The 14,175-nt window shown below is 55.7% G+C and overlaps 2 protein-coding genes across 5 annotated transcripts in view; both read right to left on the bottom strand.

Moving 5' to 3' along the window:
- Window positions 1-825: 825 nt before the first annotated feature.
- Trip6 (thyroid hormone receptor interactor 6) lies at window positions 826-4,393 on the bottom strand. The gene is made up of 9 exons (XM_015491489.2): window positions 3,928-4,393; window positions 3,558-3,685; window positions 3,306-3,443; window positions 2,795-3,178; window positions 2,436-2,529; window positions 2,183-2,352; window positions 1,588-1,766; window positions 1,214-1,334; window positions 826-1,104 (listed from the first exon to the last, which is right to left on the bottom strand). Exons 1-9 carry the CDS (start codon window positions 4,034-4,036, stop codon window positions 973-975), a joined length of 1,455 nt encoding a protein of 484 aa, XP_015346975.1. The 5' UTR covers window positions 4,037-4,393; the 3' UTR covers window positions 826-972.
- Window positions 4,394-4,531: 138 nt separating this feature from the next.
- Slc12a9 (solute carrier family 12 member 9) overlaps window positions 4,532-14,175 on the bottom strand; it is a 10,309-nt gene continuing 665 nt past the window's right edge. Inside the window, exons 2-15 of one of the 4 annotated variants that reach the window (XM_015491478.2) lie at window positions 14,137-14,170; window positions 13,127-13,349; window positions 12,789-12,923; window positions 12,265-12,396; window positions 11,604-11,912; window positions 10,893-11,000; window positions 10,677-10,788; window positions 9,964-10,121; window positions 9,774-9,856; window positions 9,420-9,544; window positions 9,076-9,268; window positions 8,771-8,945; window positions 7,985-8,131; window positions 4,532-5,807 (exon numbers count right to left, since the gene is read on the bottom strand). In XM_015491478.2, coding sequence (XP_015346964.1) covers window positions 4,924-5,807; window positions 7,985-8,131; window positions 8,771-8,945; window positions 9,076-9,268; window positions 9,420-9,544; window positions 9,774-9,856; window positions 9,964-10,121; window positions 10,677-10,788; window positions 10,893-11,000; window positions 11,604-11,912; window positions 12,265-12,396; window positions 12,789-12,923; window positions 13,127-13,307 — 2,742 coding nt within the window. In that variant the 5' untranslated portion in view covers window positions 13,308-13,349; window positions 14,137-14,170 and the 3' untranslated portion in view covers window positions 4,532-4,923. Of the gene's footprint in view, window positions 5,808-7,984; window positions 8,132-8,770; window positions 8,946-9,075; window positions 9,269-9,419; window positions 9,545-9,773; window positions 9,857-9,963; window positions 10,122-10,676; window positions 10,789-10,892; window positions 11,001-11,603; window positions 11,913-12,264; window positions 12,397-12,788; window positions 12,924-13,126; window positions 13,350-14,034; window positions 14,171-14,175 lie in introns of those variants that run through there. The other 3 variants (XM_048790000.1, XM_015491477.2, XM_048789999.1) reach the window with 3 other exon arrangements.

Raw genomic sequence — 14,175 nt, forward strand, 5'->3', positions numbered from 1 at the left:
CTCACAAAGAATGGACCGTGAGGCTCAAGTGTGGCAAATGCTGCCTCCCTGAAGCAGCCTCTCTCCCGTACTGAGAAGAGGTGTCTTCACAACAAAACACAGAATTTTTAAAATACAAATTTAAAAAATGTAGTACGGGACTGGAGGTGCAGCCTAGCATGCTTGAGGCTCTGGGTTCCATCCCTAGCACCACCACCCCCCAAAAAAAAATTACAGTAGAATTGCAACTAGTGAAGCCAGATTTAAAATCAGGCAGTCAGTGTAGTTAAGTAAATCGGGTCTAATATATCGAGTGAAATCTAAAATGGAGGCCATGCCGATAATGATTCTGGAAAACGCAGGACAACTCATGGAAAGGCCCTAGGCCAAAGTCCACCCCAAAGAAATGTTAATGGGAACAGCCCCAGCAGATTTGGAGATAGCCCATCCCAAAGAAGTGTTAATGAAGTCCTTCCTGCCCAGATTACCTGTGTCCCACCCCTCGGGCCTTCCAGCCTACATTCCATCACCAAAACTATAAAAAGGGGAGACAACCCGCACTTCCATGGATTCCACTTCTTGGGTCCCCTTCTTCCTCTGGGAGAAGTCTTTTCTGCTGTCCTTTAATAAACTTCTAATTTCTACTCTGACCTTGCCTCGGCATGCTTCTTTGGTGTTATTCTTCAACATTGGGGAAGCAAGGACTCATCACCGGCCAACAGCGGTAACACTGGGTAAGACCAGAGCTAAGACCCAGGAAGTGACCTTGGTTCTGCCAGCTGAGAACCATACAATCTGGGATCTGGCTCTCAATGGGCTGCTGTGGGACTCAGAAAAGACAATGGATTTGAAAGTTTTTTGTAAACTCTTGAGGCATTATTATTTCATGATTGGATAAAGAAGAGACAGCATTTGGTGACAAAGTTGTAAAGATAGATGTCAGGGAGGGCGATGGATGGGGACCAAGTTTGTAGCAGATGCTTCTAGGAAAACTCAGCAGTCAGTGGTGACGGTGGCTGAGAGCTCCTGGATGCGCCAGGCACTGCAGGCCTTGCACAAGATGTGCCCGTCCAGTGGGTAACAGCCCTGACATTCACCCTCAGAAGACAGCAACAGCCCACACTCCTGTTGGAAGAAGAAACAGTTTTCATCAGCCCCAGACTCTCAGACCCTTTCACCCTACCCAAACACACTTGTCCCTGAGAGCCCTTTGCTCTTACCCACACCCCCTCACCTCACACTTGTAACAGCCAATGTGAAAACTTCGATCCAGAGCAACGATTCTCACCGTCTCCTCCTGACCTGGCTCAGGCATGATGGCACCACCACACACTGAGCATCGTGGGGCAAACTTCCTGGCATGTGAGGGAATCAGGGAAGCTGTCAGGCCCCAGGGTTGTAGGGATTTCACAATGAGCTCAGAAAAGGTAGGGTATAGCAAGGAAGAGAACAGGCCAGAGACACAGTCTTGAGAAAGAGAGTGATGTCAAAGAGAGGAGAGACGTCCAGGGGCTGGAAATGGGAAGGGCCAGTCCTGGGACATGAAGCAGAGATAAGAGCGATGGGAAAGGTCACACATCCTGAGGTTGGGCTGGGCCCAGGCCTGACCTGTGAAAGTCCTCAATGCAGTGGATCTGGCTGGTGGCATCCACTGTGAAAGGGATGCCATCTAGGCCACGGTGGCACACCACACAGGTGAAACAGCCAGGGTGGTAGGCCTTCCCCATAGCCCGCAGGATCCGGTCCAGGATGGGCTGGGAGCATGTGGAGCACTTCTCCAGGGTGGCCTGTTGGAAAAGAGGACAGGAATGTCAGAGCCACGACGGCAAGGAAGGTACCCTGTCGACCAACCACTCATCTGTGTGTATCCTCTGCATGTGATCCAATGAAAGGGCACTTGACCAGATCTGAGTTCATGCCAGCACCACAGACAAGGAACTTAACCTCTCTGAGCTTCCACTTCCTATAGAACCAATCAGGAATCATCTGTGCCCCACAGGGTGTTGTGGGAATTTCATATATTCGCTTAACTCTAAAATGCCTCCCACGTGTAACGGACCCTTATCCTTCCCCTCCAGCAGCCATTTAATTTAATTCCTCTCTCCTTCTTGCACATCAGGTGGGGTCCTCCAGCGTCCAGCCCCATGCCTCTGAATAGACGCCCCATGTGCCGACTCTGGCACCCCTAACCCCAGCAGCTTACCACATAGCAGCTCTCGCAGTACGCCTTCCTCTCCACGGCGTAGAAATGCTGGCCCCGGAGCTGGGCGCGGCATGCGGAACACACAAAGCAGCCAACGTGGAAGACACGGTCAAGGGCCACAACCCCAGCCCCATCCCCAACCACATCTTCTCCACAGCCGCCACATCGACCTGAGGACAGGGAGGGATGGAGTCAGTTTGCGCAGACCCAGGATGCCAGATCCACTGTCTCTTGCCTGTTCCCATGAGCTCACCAAAGTACTCCCCGCTGGGGGGATGGCTCATGTCGTGCACCATCTTCTTAGTCAGTCTTTCCAACTCCTCCTCTGGAGGCTGGCTTAGAGGGACCTGGAGGTGGGAATCAGAAGGATTCACTGCTACCACCAGTCCCCAATGCTAAAAACATGCCCAAGGTCAGCCAGGCCATTCCAGCTAGAGAGCGCCTCTGAGAGCATCTCAGCCCAGGAGCCGGTGGGCGGCTCCCCTCCCCTCTAGATGTCCTTAAACCTCTGATTCTATTCAAAAACCAAGATCTTCAACAGCCCCCAGCCCCACCCCCACGTCAGTGTCCAGTTGTCTATAAAGCCCCCATACCCCCATGCCCCAGGCTTACCTGGGGCCCATGCCCGCCTCCTCGTCCTCTTCCTGCAGAGCCAGAGACCCCAGCAGCCTCCTCCTTACCCCCTGGCCCTGGCTCGCGGTGGCTCCTATAGCCAGCCCCCCAGACTTCACCTCGGCCTGGGAGAGGAAAGTGGGGGCCCAGGAGGGGCCCAGAGGCCTGAGAGGCCCTCCGCCTGGGCGGGCCGCAGCCTCTCACAGGTTGTGCCACCTTCACTTGCACGGGGAAGGCAGGGCCTGCTGGGGTGCTGGCGGTAGCGTAGGAGGCAGGAGTGGGGCCTCCATAGGGGGATGCTGGGAGAGGGAGGGGTGGAGCACCCCCTCCATTGGGCTTCAGGGAGCCTGGGCGGTAGGCAGGGGGCTGAGAAGGCTCATAAGCCTGGGGAGAGAGGCAGAGCAGAAGCATGAGCAAGGCCCAGGCCACCCACAGAGGGGGGCAGATTGGGGCCGAGAGTGCTGAGAGGCAGGCTGGGAAGCAGGGTCAGGGACAGGAATGGGGGAGTCACCTGTCGGTCTGGTCGCCTTGGAGTATGGCCCCGACCCCCGTCCAGCTCGGCCAGCATGCTGGTCAGCGAATCTATCTCAGCATCCAGACTTCCTGGGCGCAGGCCCCCTCTGTCTGGGGGGAGCCCCTGGGGATGGAGCTAAAGCAAGGAGAATGCAGGTCACAGTGTCTTCTCTCTAGCCCTACGTCCTGCTCACCCTCGGCTCAGAGGGGGGGGTCCCCCTGCACACCCCATTCCAACCCGGGTTCTCACCTGGGAACGCTGAGATGCTCCATGGGAACCCACCCAGGTTGGCCCCCGATCCTCTGATCCCCCGGGGGGCTGGTAACACTGCTCAGATGGGAGGGGGCAAAAATTGACCCTGGGGTGAGGCTGGAGTGCTGAGATGAGGGAAGAGAGACCAGAAGTGGGGATGGAGGAGAGGAGGGTGCACCCTCTTGGAGGCCGTCCTCTCCACCTCTCTCCTCCCTGTGCACCTAGGAACCCGCGGAGGGCTGGGCAGCTGGCCACAGCTGACCTGGGGAAGGGACAGCAGGAAGCAGGCGGGGCAGGGGCAAGGGCTGGTGAGCAGAGGTGAGTGTGGGTGGCCGGTGGCTTTTTGGCTTCTCGGGAGCCTCCTTACCTGCTCCTTGGGCTGGTGGAGGCCCGGGAGCGCCTCGGGAAAGCACCCTCCCCTGAGGGGCTCTGGCGGGCTCCGGTTGCTTAGGGGGGAGCCAGGTGGGCCCCGACATGGCCTGGAACAGGGACTCCGGACAGCAATCAGGGCCCCACAGAGCACTGGGACAGTGGCCCAGACCCCTCCTCTTCCGTCCCACACCTCTTTCGGGACTCCGGGAAAGAAACTTTTTTCTGGCTTTTTTTTTTTCCCCTTCCTCCCCAATTTTGGGGATGGCCACGCCCCGGTGACGTCACTGCATTCCTGGGGGAGGGTCACGTGGGCCCCTAGGCCCTAATCTGCGGTCCCTCCCCGTGTCGGCCCCCTCCTGCCCAGAAGGGAGGGCTCTCCATGGGAGCTAAGTCACGGGGGGCTGCAGGCAGCTTGGGGTGGGAAGCGCAGGCCGCGCCAGCCTCCAAGTCCAAGGACTCCCCCCAGGCCCGGGGCCCCAGCTCTGCACGTGGCAGCCTCCCTGTGGGTTGCTGGAAGCTCCTGGTCTCCACCCCGATCCAGACCCCTCCCTTCCCACCGCCTCCCTCTCACCTACCCGCCAGCAGTGCTCAGCCAGACCTTAGTGTTTCAGTCTTTTATTCATGGTCAGCAGAGTTAGAAAAATAAAACAGAACTAGAGCATCACCACCCCAGGGGCCAGTGTGTCTGTCACGAGGATGGGGACACTGAGGTAGCCTAGAGTCGCAGAGGAGACCAGCCCCTCCCGTCAAGGCACCAGTGAAGGGAGAGGCCCAGCTGGGGAAAAGGGCTGCAGATGCTGACCCCTGTGCAGTGGGGACAGCTACCCAGCATTAGTGCACTAGGTCCCTCTCTCAAAGAAGACTGGGCCATCCAGAACTCAGCATCTGCTTAAAACATCTGCTAGGTTCTATGACCCAAGGTCCGGGCCAGTGGGAGGCGGATCGTCCGTTAATCAGGATGAGCAAGGGCTTTCACTAGCCACCCAGAGCCTCAGAGGTCAGTGCAGGTGACAGGGGTGACACCATGAATGAGCAGCGTGGGGCCCAGGTCGCGACTCAGTATCTCCAGCAGTGCCAGGTAGCGGGTGTAGCGGGCAGGATCAGCAGGCGGCCGAGGCAGGTACAGGAAGGTAAGGGCTGTGGCAGGACCTTCGTCCCCACCCTCAGGCCCCCCAGGCCCTCCTCCAGAGCCTTGACCCTGCTGGGCCCGCACCAGAGCGTTGGCGCTACAGGCCAGGGCCTCGGCTTCAGCTTCACCCCGCCCACCGTTCACAAAGTCCCCTTCCTCCTCCTCCTCTGGCGACCCAGCCCCAGCACCCTCACCCCAAACCACCTCCTGCACCTCAGCCCGGATCCTCAGTTGGCTCAGCAGTGCCCGGAGTCGCCCCTCAGCCGCCCCAGGGGCCTCCTGAGGCCCCAAGCAAAGGAAGATCCGGAGCCGGGCACTGTGCCAGGCAGGCACCATTCCTAAGATGGTCGCCATCTGCAGCAGGAAGAGACCACACACATCCACATAGCCAGGCCCACCCCGGGGCCGCAGCAGGTTGAGGGGCCACACGTCCACATGATGAAGCTGAGCAGTGCTCCAGGACCCCCGGCTCAGCCGCTCTGGGGGCAAGGCCCCGCAGGCCCGGGCCAGAACCACATTCTTGTTCATCTTGAGGGCATCTGCCATGGTGGCCACATAGTCCTGGGGGCTGAGAGCCCGGGGGCTCCCAGGAGCCCGGGGTGGGGGGAACAGGGTGCTCAGGGCAGGAGACCCACCCTCCCTGGTGCCATCCGCAGGCTCAGAGAATGCTGGGTCTGTGAGGAAATGGTCCTGTGGGGGAGCATCATCATAGAAACCTAGGACCAACGTGTTGGGCTTCATGCCGCCTGGGGGCAGAGAGGGGGAGGCAGAAAGGAACAGACAGGAATCAGGTTGAATTTACTGCACGCTGATCCGCACCCACTCACACAAGCTGTCATCAACGTGTGTCAGCCATAAGGTATTATTAGGTCCCTGCTGCACCAGGGCCATTATGGTGCAAACATGACGCATGCTTGGAGAATGACTTAGTTTTCCTAAACACTTTCACATGCATCTATTTGATTATCTCCATGGCTAATCTTCTCCCCTTAAATAGACAAAGTTCACCTCAGGATTCTTTTAACTAATTAGTGTTTGTGATGCCGGGGACCTAGCTGTTACCCACTGCAAGCCAAAAGCAGCACACCTTTCTCAGGTTGGGAAATGAGAATTGAACTCCACCCAGCAAACCAGACACCCTGGTCATTCAAGCACAGGGTCTCAACCCCAGAGAAACAGCACCCCAGGCCCCACAGGGGGAGGATCAGAAAAAGTGCTGGGCTCTGCATTTTGCTTGTATTACTATAAAGCCCTGAGAATGGTGGTCCATAGCCTGGCCCTGAAATAAAAAGAGCTAATATCTGCATGAAAGCTCTTTGTATTTTTCTTCCTTTGAGCCTTGAAGTAAAGCTATGAGATAGATACTATTTATCGCCCCCTTGTACAGAGAAGGAACCTGAGGCCCCACGCGGTGAAGTCACTGGCCCAGAGCCTCACACTGGTGAGTCCCAGGGCAAACAGACAAACACAGTCCACCCACACCAGAGGTTGTTCTCTGGGCCACCAAGCTGGGTGTAGACTGACTTCAACAACCCAAGTCTCTACTCATAGCTTCTGGTTTTTAATTTTGGAACCACCAGTGTGCAATCGGGTTATTCCCCCTTCAACAGGGCTAAGTTTACAGCCAGACTCAAGAAACCTCTTCTGCCAGGTGCGGTGATGCACACCTGTAATCCTAGCAGCTTGGGAGGCTGAGGCAGGAGGATCGAAAGTTCAAAGCCAGCCTCAGCAACTTAGTGAGGCCCTAAGCAACTTAGGAAAATCCTGTCTCTAAATAAAATATTAGAAGGACTGGGGATGTGGCTCAGTGGTTAAATGCCCCTGGGTTCAATCCCTGGTACAAAAAGAGAGAGAGAGAGAGAAAGAGAGAGAAAGAGAGAGAGTGAGACCTCTTCTAAAACCCCTTCTCATGAAACAAATGGCTCAAAATCTTTGAGATCAAATCCTACATGCTCAGGGAGTTTACAGAGGAAGTGCTTTCCCTCTTGTTGGAAGCATCTTCCACAGGAGAAGTTTCATGAACACACGAATACAATGGTCTCTCTGAACAAAAGCAGGAAAGACCACACTCTCAGATGCTGGAATGGGGGTCTCAACATACTTGGTACTGTCCCTAAACCTCTCAGCAAGCAGGAAGTGTGGCTGATCTTACAAATCAAACTAGTCACAACCCCTCCTGAGCATTTTCCTGGGTTCTGATTCACACCAAGCAGGGCAATGTCCAATGCTGTTGAACTTTAGCCAGATTCTAAACAGAGGAGGAGGTGTGCACCCAGGTGACAGACACTACTAGTCTTGGGATTAAGGGAGAAGGAGGAGACTGAGCATGGATTCAGAGGAATCTGAGGTACAAGGCTGGAAACCTCAGCAATGAGGATCACAAAGCTGGGAATGTTCCACTCCATCTAAAAGGATCAGCCCCACACACCCTCCAGCACCCTTTGTGGTGTCAGGGACCATGTTACGCCCCTCCCTACCACTTAGGCCCTTTCAGGCCTGGCTTAGTTACCATCTCTCCACAAAACCTTTGCTGGCCACATCAGTGCCTCGTGGTCATGCTGGCTCTGAACCCTGGTGGTTAGCAACCATCTGTTTCAATGGAGCAATCCAAGACTCAGATAATTCTCCCATTGTCCCAAGAAATACACTCTTCAGAGCCTACCCTCCAATTTTTTGCTCAGGGAAGAAAAAAAAAAAAAAAAAGGAAGAAAATGAAACAAAATAGGATCGTTCCACAACTAGCCCTCAGCCTCCTCTGTTAGACCGTATTGCACCATTTGCAGCCACTATCATCGGGCACGGTCTTATCTGTACTACATCGTGAGTTCTGCTTGCAGAGTTGTGGTTTATTCTCCGTGGGAAGAAAGCTGAGATTGGAAGGGGCCATAGAGGAGGCTAAAGGGACCCAGGGAGGGGCACTCACCAAGGCCTGAGATTCGCAGCAAATGCTGAGCCCCCTGGCGCACAGAGGATGCCAGGGTGAGGTCCACGAAGGCCTTCACTTGGGCCTGGTCCACCAGGCTCAACCATGCCCCATATTGCGGCTGTACAGGGTCTGAAGGCAGGGAATCTGCCGAGAAGGAAAATAACACTGTGGGCCACACTCATTGATTCTTTCTTAGAGTCCAAATCCCAAATGGGTATGGGCAGGGCTATGACTGGTTGAAGGATAATTTTTTCTTTTTCTTTCTTTTTTCTTTTTCTTTTCTTTCTTTTTTTTTTTTTTTTGGTACCATGAATTGAACTCAGGGGCACTCAACCACTGAGCCACATTCCCAGCCCTATTTGTGTTTTATTTAGAGACAGGGTCTCACTGAGTTGCTTAGCACCTCACTGTTGCTGAGGCTGGTTTCAAACTCGAAATCCTCCTGCCCCAGCTTCCTGAGCCACTGGGATTACAGGCATGAGCCACTACACCCAGTGGGAGAATAATTTAAGTAGAAGCACGTGCTAGGCTAGGACATACCTGTCATCCCAGTGACAGGAGGCTGAGGCAAGAGGATGGCAAATTCAAGGCCAGCCTCAGCAGCTTAGCAAGACCTTGTCTCAAAATAAAAAATAAAAAGTACTGGGGATATAGCTCAGTGGTAGAGCACCCCTGGCTTGAACCCCTAATATCAAAAAAAAAAAAAAAAAAAAAAGCAAGCAAGCATGAGGCGTCTGAGATGAAGGCAGAGAAAGGACAGGAGCAGGCAGAAGGGCAGCTCACCAAGATCTCCCAGGATGACATGGCCCAGTACATAGAGCCCTCCCTTCTTGAGCTGGTTGGCCAACCTCAGCAGAGGCAGGGCACCCCGGGGGTTCCCCACCAGGAGCAGCAGTTGGGGCCGCCAGAATTTCACATGCTCCTTCCGGACATCCAGGCGCAGCAGGTACTTCCGCACCTGAGGTGATAGAGAGGACAGGTTTGAATGGGCAGCCCCCTGTCAGCTCCTCCTGGACGGGGACACCAATTCCCTGGCAGGGGGCTTTCATAGATCGCCTCCCCAACCCCTTCCCACAAGCACCCCCAACCTGGTGGAAGAGCAAGGCCTGGCTGACGTAGCCCCAGCTGCTGGGGCCTCCTCGTGCCGTGAGCAGGGCAGAGAGCAGGCACATGAGAAGCAGGGAGCCGCCGGCAGCCCCAGGGCTGATGAGGAACATCATGAGCAGGCAGGAGGCCACCCCCAGGAGGCAGGTGTGCCAGGAGAAGAGGCTGAAGGTGGGGCTGGGGTGGGCAGAGGGAAGGGAGGAAGGGAACTCAGGCTGGTGTCCAACAAACGGCATGTGCTCAAAGTCCCCAGCCCACCCCCCCTGGACTCAGTCCTTCCTATTCCTCCCTCTTTTTCTCTAGGGACTCAGGCATCTCAGCTTCTCACCGGAAGTTGGGGGCAGAGGCCCACTCCAGGCTCAGGCAGGACAGGTCCACTGCAGCATAGGCTACCAAGTAGAAGACAGTCACCACGGCAGCCAAGGTGTTCAGCTTCCCTACCAGAAGCACCAGCTGGGCAGGGACCAAGAGGTGGGGCATGGATCCAAAGTGCCATCGCATCCCCCACAAAATGCCAAAGCACCCCAAGAAGTCCCAGCAAACATCATAAAAAGACAGTGTACCCCACCAAATGCCAACGTGGCCACCTTTCCATACACGTCTCCCAGCCTACATGTAAGCCTGATCCTGATCCTCCCAGCTAGAGGGTGAGGGGTAGGGCAGCTCACAGAGGAAGGCTTACCTGTACTAACCCCCAAGAATACAGGACAGCGCCCCAGGGGTTCCCCCCTCCAGACACAACTTTGGCTGGTGCCAAGATCACTCCTACAAAAACAGAATCATAGGAGACATATCACCTTGGGCCAAGTGGAAACTGAGACAGACTCAAGAGCTCGTGCTCACAGCCAGCATGAAGACAGAGGGGGACAAACCAAAGAGGTCATCCTGGGCCAGGGCATGCAGGATGCGGGAGGCACCGATGAGTGAGCTCATAGAGGCTGACAGCGACGTGGCGTAGATGCCAATCAACACCAGCGGAGGCCACAGGCTGATGGCTCGAAAGAACCCATAGTCTTCCTGCAATAGGGTCCTGGGAGGGAGGGCAGAGCAGGATATGGATAATCGCCAAGCACCCATCAGAAGGTCCTTGGGAGAAAATTCCTCATGACAATGATCAGTTAAGAGCTTGATCCTCTTAACTGACCTTAGCTGTGATCTTAAGGATCAGAGTGATACTGTTTATCAAATGTGCCAAGGGCTACACTTGACATTCCATGGTCATCCTGGACTGCGTTGGTTGGTCATTCCCAATAGTACATGCACAAGAGGCAGAACATTTGTACAAATGCGAAGTCCTAGAAAGCCATCCCCCACAACCATCCCCAGCTGAGTGCTCACAACTAAATCAGGCACGTGGCAGCTGCTGGATACTGTTTAGCTACCATCATGGAGCCAGCCCTCCCCAAGGACAGCAGCAATTCTGTCTCTCTCCCCATGGGGGTGTCCCCATGCACCCCTCTACCCAACAACTTGAGTACCTGCTCCCCAACCTTTGCTTCTGGTGGTGATCCAGGGGCACCAGCCTATTCCAGCACCCACCCACTCCCTTGAGGGCCTGTCTCACTCCCCCCTGCCCCGCAGGCACCTGTCACAGGTGAAGCTGGAGAGGAAGAAAAGCAGGATGTAGATAAAGAAGGTGTAGACAACAGCGATGATTGTGCCCAGAGGAATTGCGCGGCTGGGGTCCTTTAGCTCCCCTGGAGGGAGGGGAGCAGAGGGAGAGAGGTCAGCCTTCTGCTTGCCCCATATCCTTCAGGGTGGCCTTCCCACTCACCCAGAAAGCTGCAGCAGAGACTCTCACCTGACATATTGGCCCCAGCCATAATGCCTGTGCAGCCATTAAAGAGGACAGCAAAGACACTGGCAAAATTCATCATGGCCCCTGTGGTGTAGTCCTCGGCATAGCCAGCTGCAAAGGATTGTTCCCAGGACAAAGAGGATATCAGTGTCCCTCTTGGTATCTAGGTATCATAGTCCTTCAATTCCATATGCCCTTGTCTCCCCTTCACTGCCCTCATGGAGACCCCAGCCATGACACCTCTGCTGGCCCTGCATTGCCTGCTCCCCAGTTCTCTGTTCCTTCCTACAGGCTCAAATCCACTCTCTTTCAAAATATGCTTCCCTTCCCTGCTCCTTGCTATATGAATTCCCCAGCCCAGCTCAGACCAGATCCCCTGCCCCTGCCTTTGGCAGCCCATGGGCTGGTCCCCTCCTCTGCTTGAATCACGCTGGGTCTTACTGAATTACTTAATCATTTCCTGAGTGCACATTGTGTTTCTCCAACCTGCACGCAAGTTCCTCTAAGGCAGAGTCTGCTCTGCGCTCTCTCCACCAGGCCCAACACATGCCACACACATTTGTGATCTGCCTGCCCTGTTTGGAGGTCCAGGCCTCCTGCCCCTGAGTCTGTCTCTCTGACACTTGGGAATCTCCTCCTGAGATTCTAAGTGCCCAGACCCCATATCTGCCCACGCTTCACTCAAGGACCCTGGCACCACAGCACCCAGCTCACCGCCCAAGTTGTCTTTCAGGGTGCTGCTATTGAAGCCAGTGAAGTGGCCGAACCGGGGTGGCAGCGAGGAGCCATTGGTACCAGGCCGAGGAGTTAAGCGGATGTCCTTTGGGCCCACCGCCACAAAGCTGACCAGCACTGAGGCCAGAGAACCAGAGACCAGCAGGAATGTCAGGAAGGAGGCGCGGGCATAGAGGCCAGCTCCCAATGTGCACACACCACCCACAAGGCCCAGGAGCAGGGAGCCATAGAGCAGGTTCCAGCCATAACCCTGGGGCAGGACCCGGATCCCACTGGGCCCTGTGGCATCTGGAGAAAGGAAGGGATACAGTTAGAAGGCATGACCCCAGGGAAGGCCCCAGCTCCAGAAATGACCCAAAACAGAATCAGACCCCTCTGCCTACTGCTGTCTGAGAGCCCATCTTCCCCATTTCCCCACTGAGCTGCTTTACCCCAGCAACCTAGTTCTCCCTGGTGGGTACCAATCTTGCTCTATCAATTTGGGGATTACGGTGGTCTCTCTGACTGGGATGTCCGTATTTCCTATATGAAGCTGGCCACAAAGGAGAAGAAAACCAGAATTCTGCCTTCCTCATGATCCCACAATCCCAGACCCTGCAAACCCACAAGGCTGCCCCAACCAGGCTGGGAGAACACAGACCTGCCCCAAAGACGTCAAGCACTGACTCCACCAGTCCCAGCAGGGAGACGGCACAGCCGCAGACGTTGGCCAGGTAGAACATGAGGCCAATGCTGCCCCCGACCTCGGGCCCCAGAGTCCTGCTGATCATGACTAAAAGTGGAAGCGAGGGTGAGCGTTAAGGGAAAAGAAACTGAAGTGGAGCATGAGGAAGGGGCCATGACCTGAATCTCTCTGAAACCAGCCTCTAGGCCTTGTCTCCCTGCAAACTGCAGCTCAGATCCCTGTGGTAATGTATCCAGGTGAGGCCATCTCCCAGCCATGTGGCTTTGCAGAGATCGCCTGTACCCTCTGAGCTCCAGTTTCTTTTCTGTAAAATGACCAGATTGATACACAGGGCCATGTTGGTCTCCTTCCTGGCCTTCCTTCTGGCCATTCATTAGAATTTACCCTGCCTTCAGCAGATGGAGGATACTGGCCCCTTCCCCCCCCACCCCTCAAAGACAGAACAACCCAGATCCCAGTCCATCCAGGTTGGAGGATACAGTAGGCTCCACCCCCTCGCACGGCTCCATTGGTAGCGATGGCACAGACAGAGAGGACAGTGAGGGCCAGAATGAAGTAGGCAACCAGGAGCATGGCCAAGGCTTGCAGCAGCCCAGCATGGCCCACCACGAACCCTGGATCAGAAGGGCAAACAGGTCACAAGGCACCCCACCACCACCCACTGCCCGCTCCACTGGGCAGCAGAATTCCAGGGCAGAGCTACACATAAGGCTACAGATGGCCTCCACACAAATCCTCCCTCCACTCTCTTCCCCCAGCCTTATTCCAACCACCCATATCTACTCCCCACCCACAAGGTAAGTCCTCCCACACTCACCAATCCTCAGGAAGACAACTATACTGAACATGGACAGGACAGTGGGCACCACGACACCCAGGAAGGTAGAGAGCTTCCGGGGGGATGGCCCTCCAGGACCTCCAACTCCAGAGGCAGGGAAGGCAGACCCCTCATCCCCCAGGAGCCTGTAGGCCAGCAGAGGTGAGTTCTCGCTGGCCATGGCTGAGCCCAGGCAAAGGAAGCCACAAATGAGTTCAGTGGCCTGTAAAGGAGATTATGCTGCATGGATAGCAGTTCCACCGAGTCCCCCACCCACAAAAAAAAAAAAGAGAGAGACCTGTAAGGAAACTTACACATTCACTGGCAAAACACACACACACACACACCAACTCAAAAGCGCCAGCAAGGCTGCAGATGATCCCAACCACTGCCTCCCAATCGTGAACCCCAATCCCCTCCGCATGGGTACCAGCACCCCTCCCAGCTCATGGGGACCACCCCTTCCCATATCCCTGAAAAAAGGGATGGCAGCGGCTCTAGAAAGGGACATAGGTATGCTGTCAGCCCAGGCTTCTCCAGCCTATTCCCCTTTAACTAGCGGAACAAGAGGAAGCAAATACCCCAAAAGGGAAGTAAGTTACCAGCAAGCAGCCCTCCTCATCCCCTCCTGCAGTCCTGAGCCACCCCTCTCAAGTCCCACCACACAATCACCTCACCCAAGAGCAACAAGAAACTTCCAAATATTGCAAAGCCCCGCCCTCCGTTATCCCCCTCTCTCAGCCCATCTCAAGCCCCCTCCTCTCCTGAGCTTCGCCAGATTCCGCCCATCCACACCAGGCGCCCCCTCAACTCTACCAACCCAAACACACCCCTCGACTACCAAAACAGAAACCCAGGCCAGCTCCCAGCGATCCACACAAGGTCCGGGGGTCTCCTGCCCCACCCACCGGCTCCTGCCCACTCGCTCCCGCAGCGGGGTGCAGGGGCCAAGCTCCCCTTTCGCCGGCCAGGCGTACCCCTTGGTTCGTCGCAGCGGGGCGCTCACTCACCACCCGCGGGACGCAGCCGCCGGGGGTGGATCCCCTGTC

Source organism: Marmota marmota, unplaced genomic scaffold (assembly GCF_001458135.2).
Source record: "Marmota marmota marmota unplaced genomic scaffold, marMar, whole genome shotgun sequence".
NCBI lineage: Eukaryota > Metazoa > Chordata > Mammalia > Rodentia > Sciuridae > Marmota > Marmota marmota.

Excerpts from the sequence above, each read along its gene's own strand:
- Trip6 (XM_015491489.2), bottom strand. The coding sequence starts at position 4,036 with ATGTCGGGGCCCACCTGGCTCCCCCCTAAGCAACCGGAGCCCGCCAGA. Across the intron at positions 3,179-3,305 it reads CAAGGCGACCAGACCGACAG|GCTTATGAGCCTTCTCAGCC; the intron begins GTGACTCCCCCA and ends CTCTCTCCCCAG. Across the intron at positions 2,530-2,794 it reads GAGGCGGGCATGGGCCCCAG|GTCCCTCTAAGCCAGCCTCC; the intron begins GTAAGCCTGGGG and ends TCCCACCTCCAG.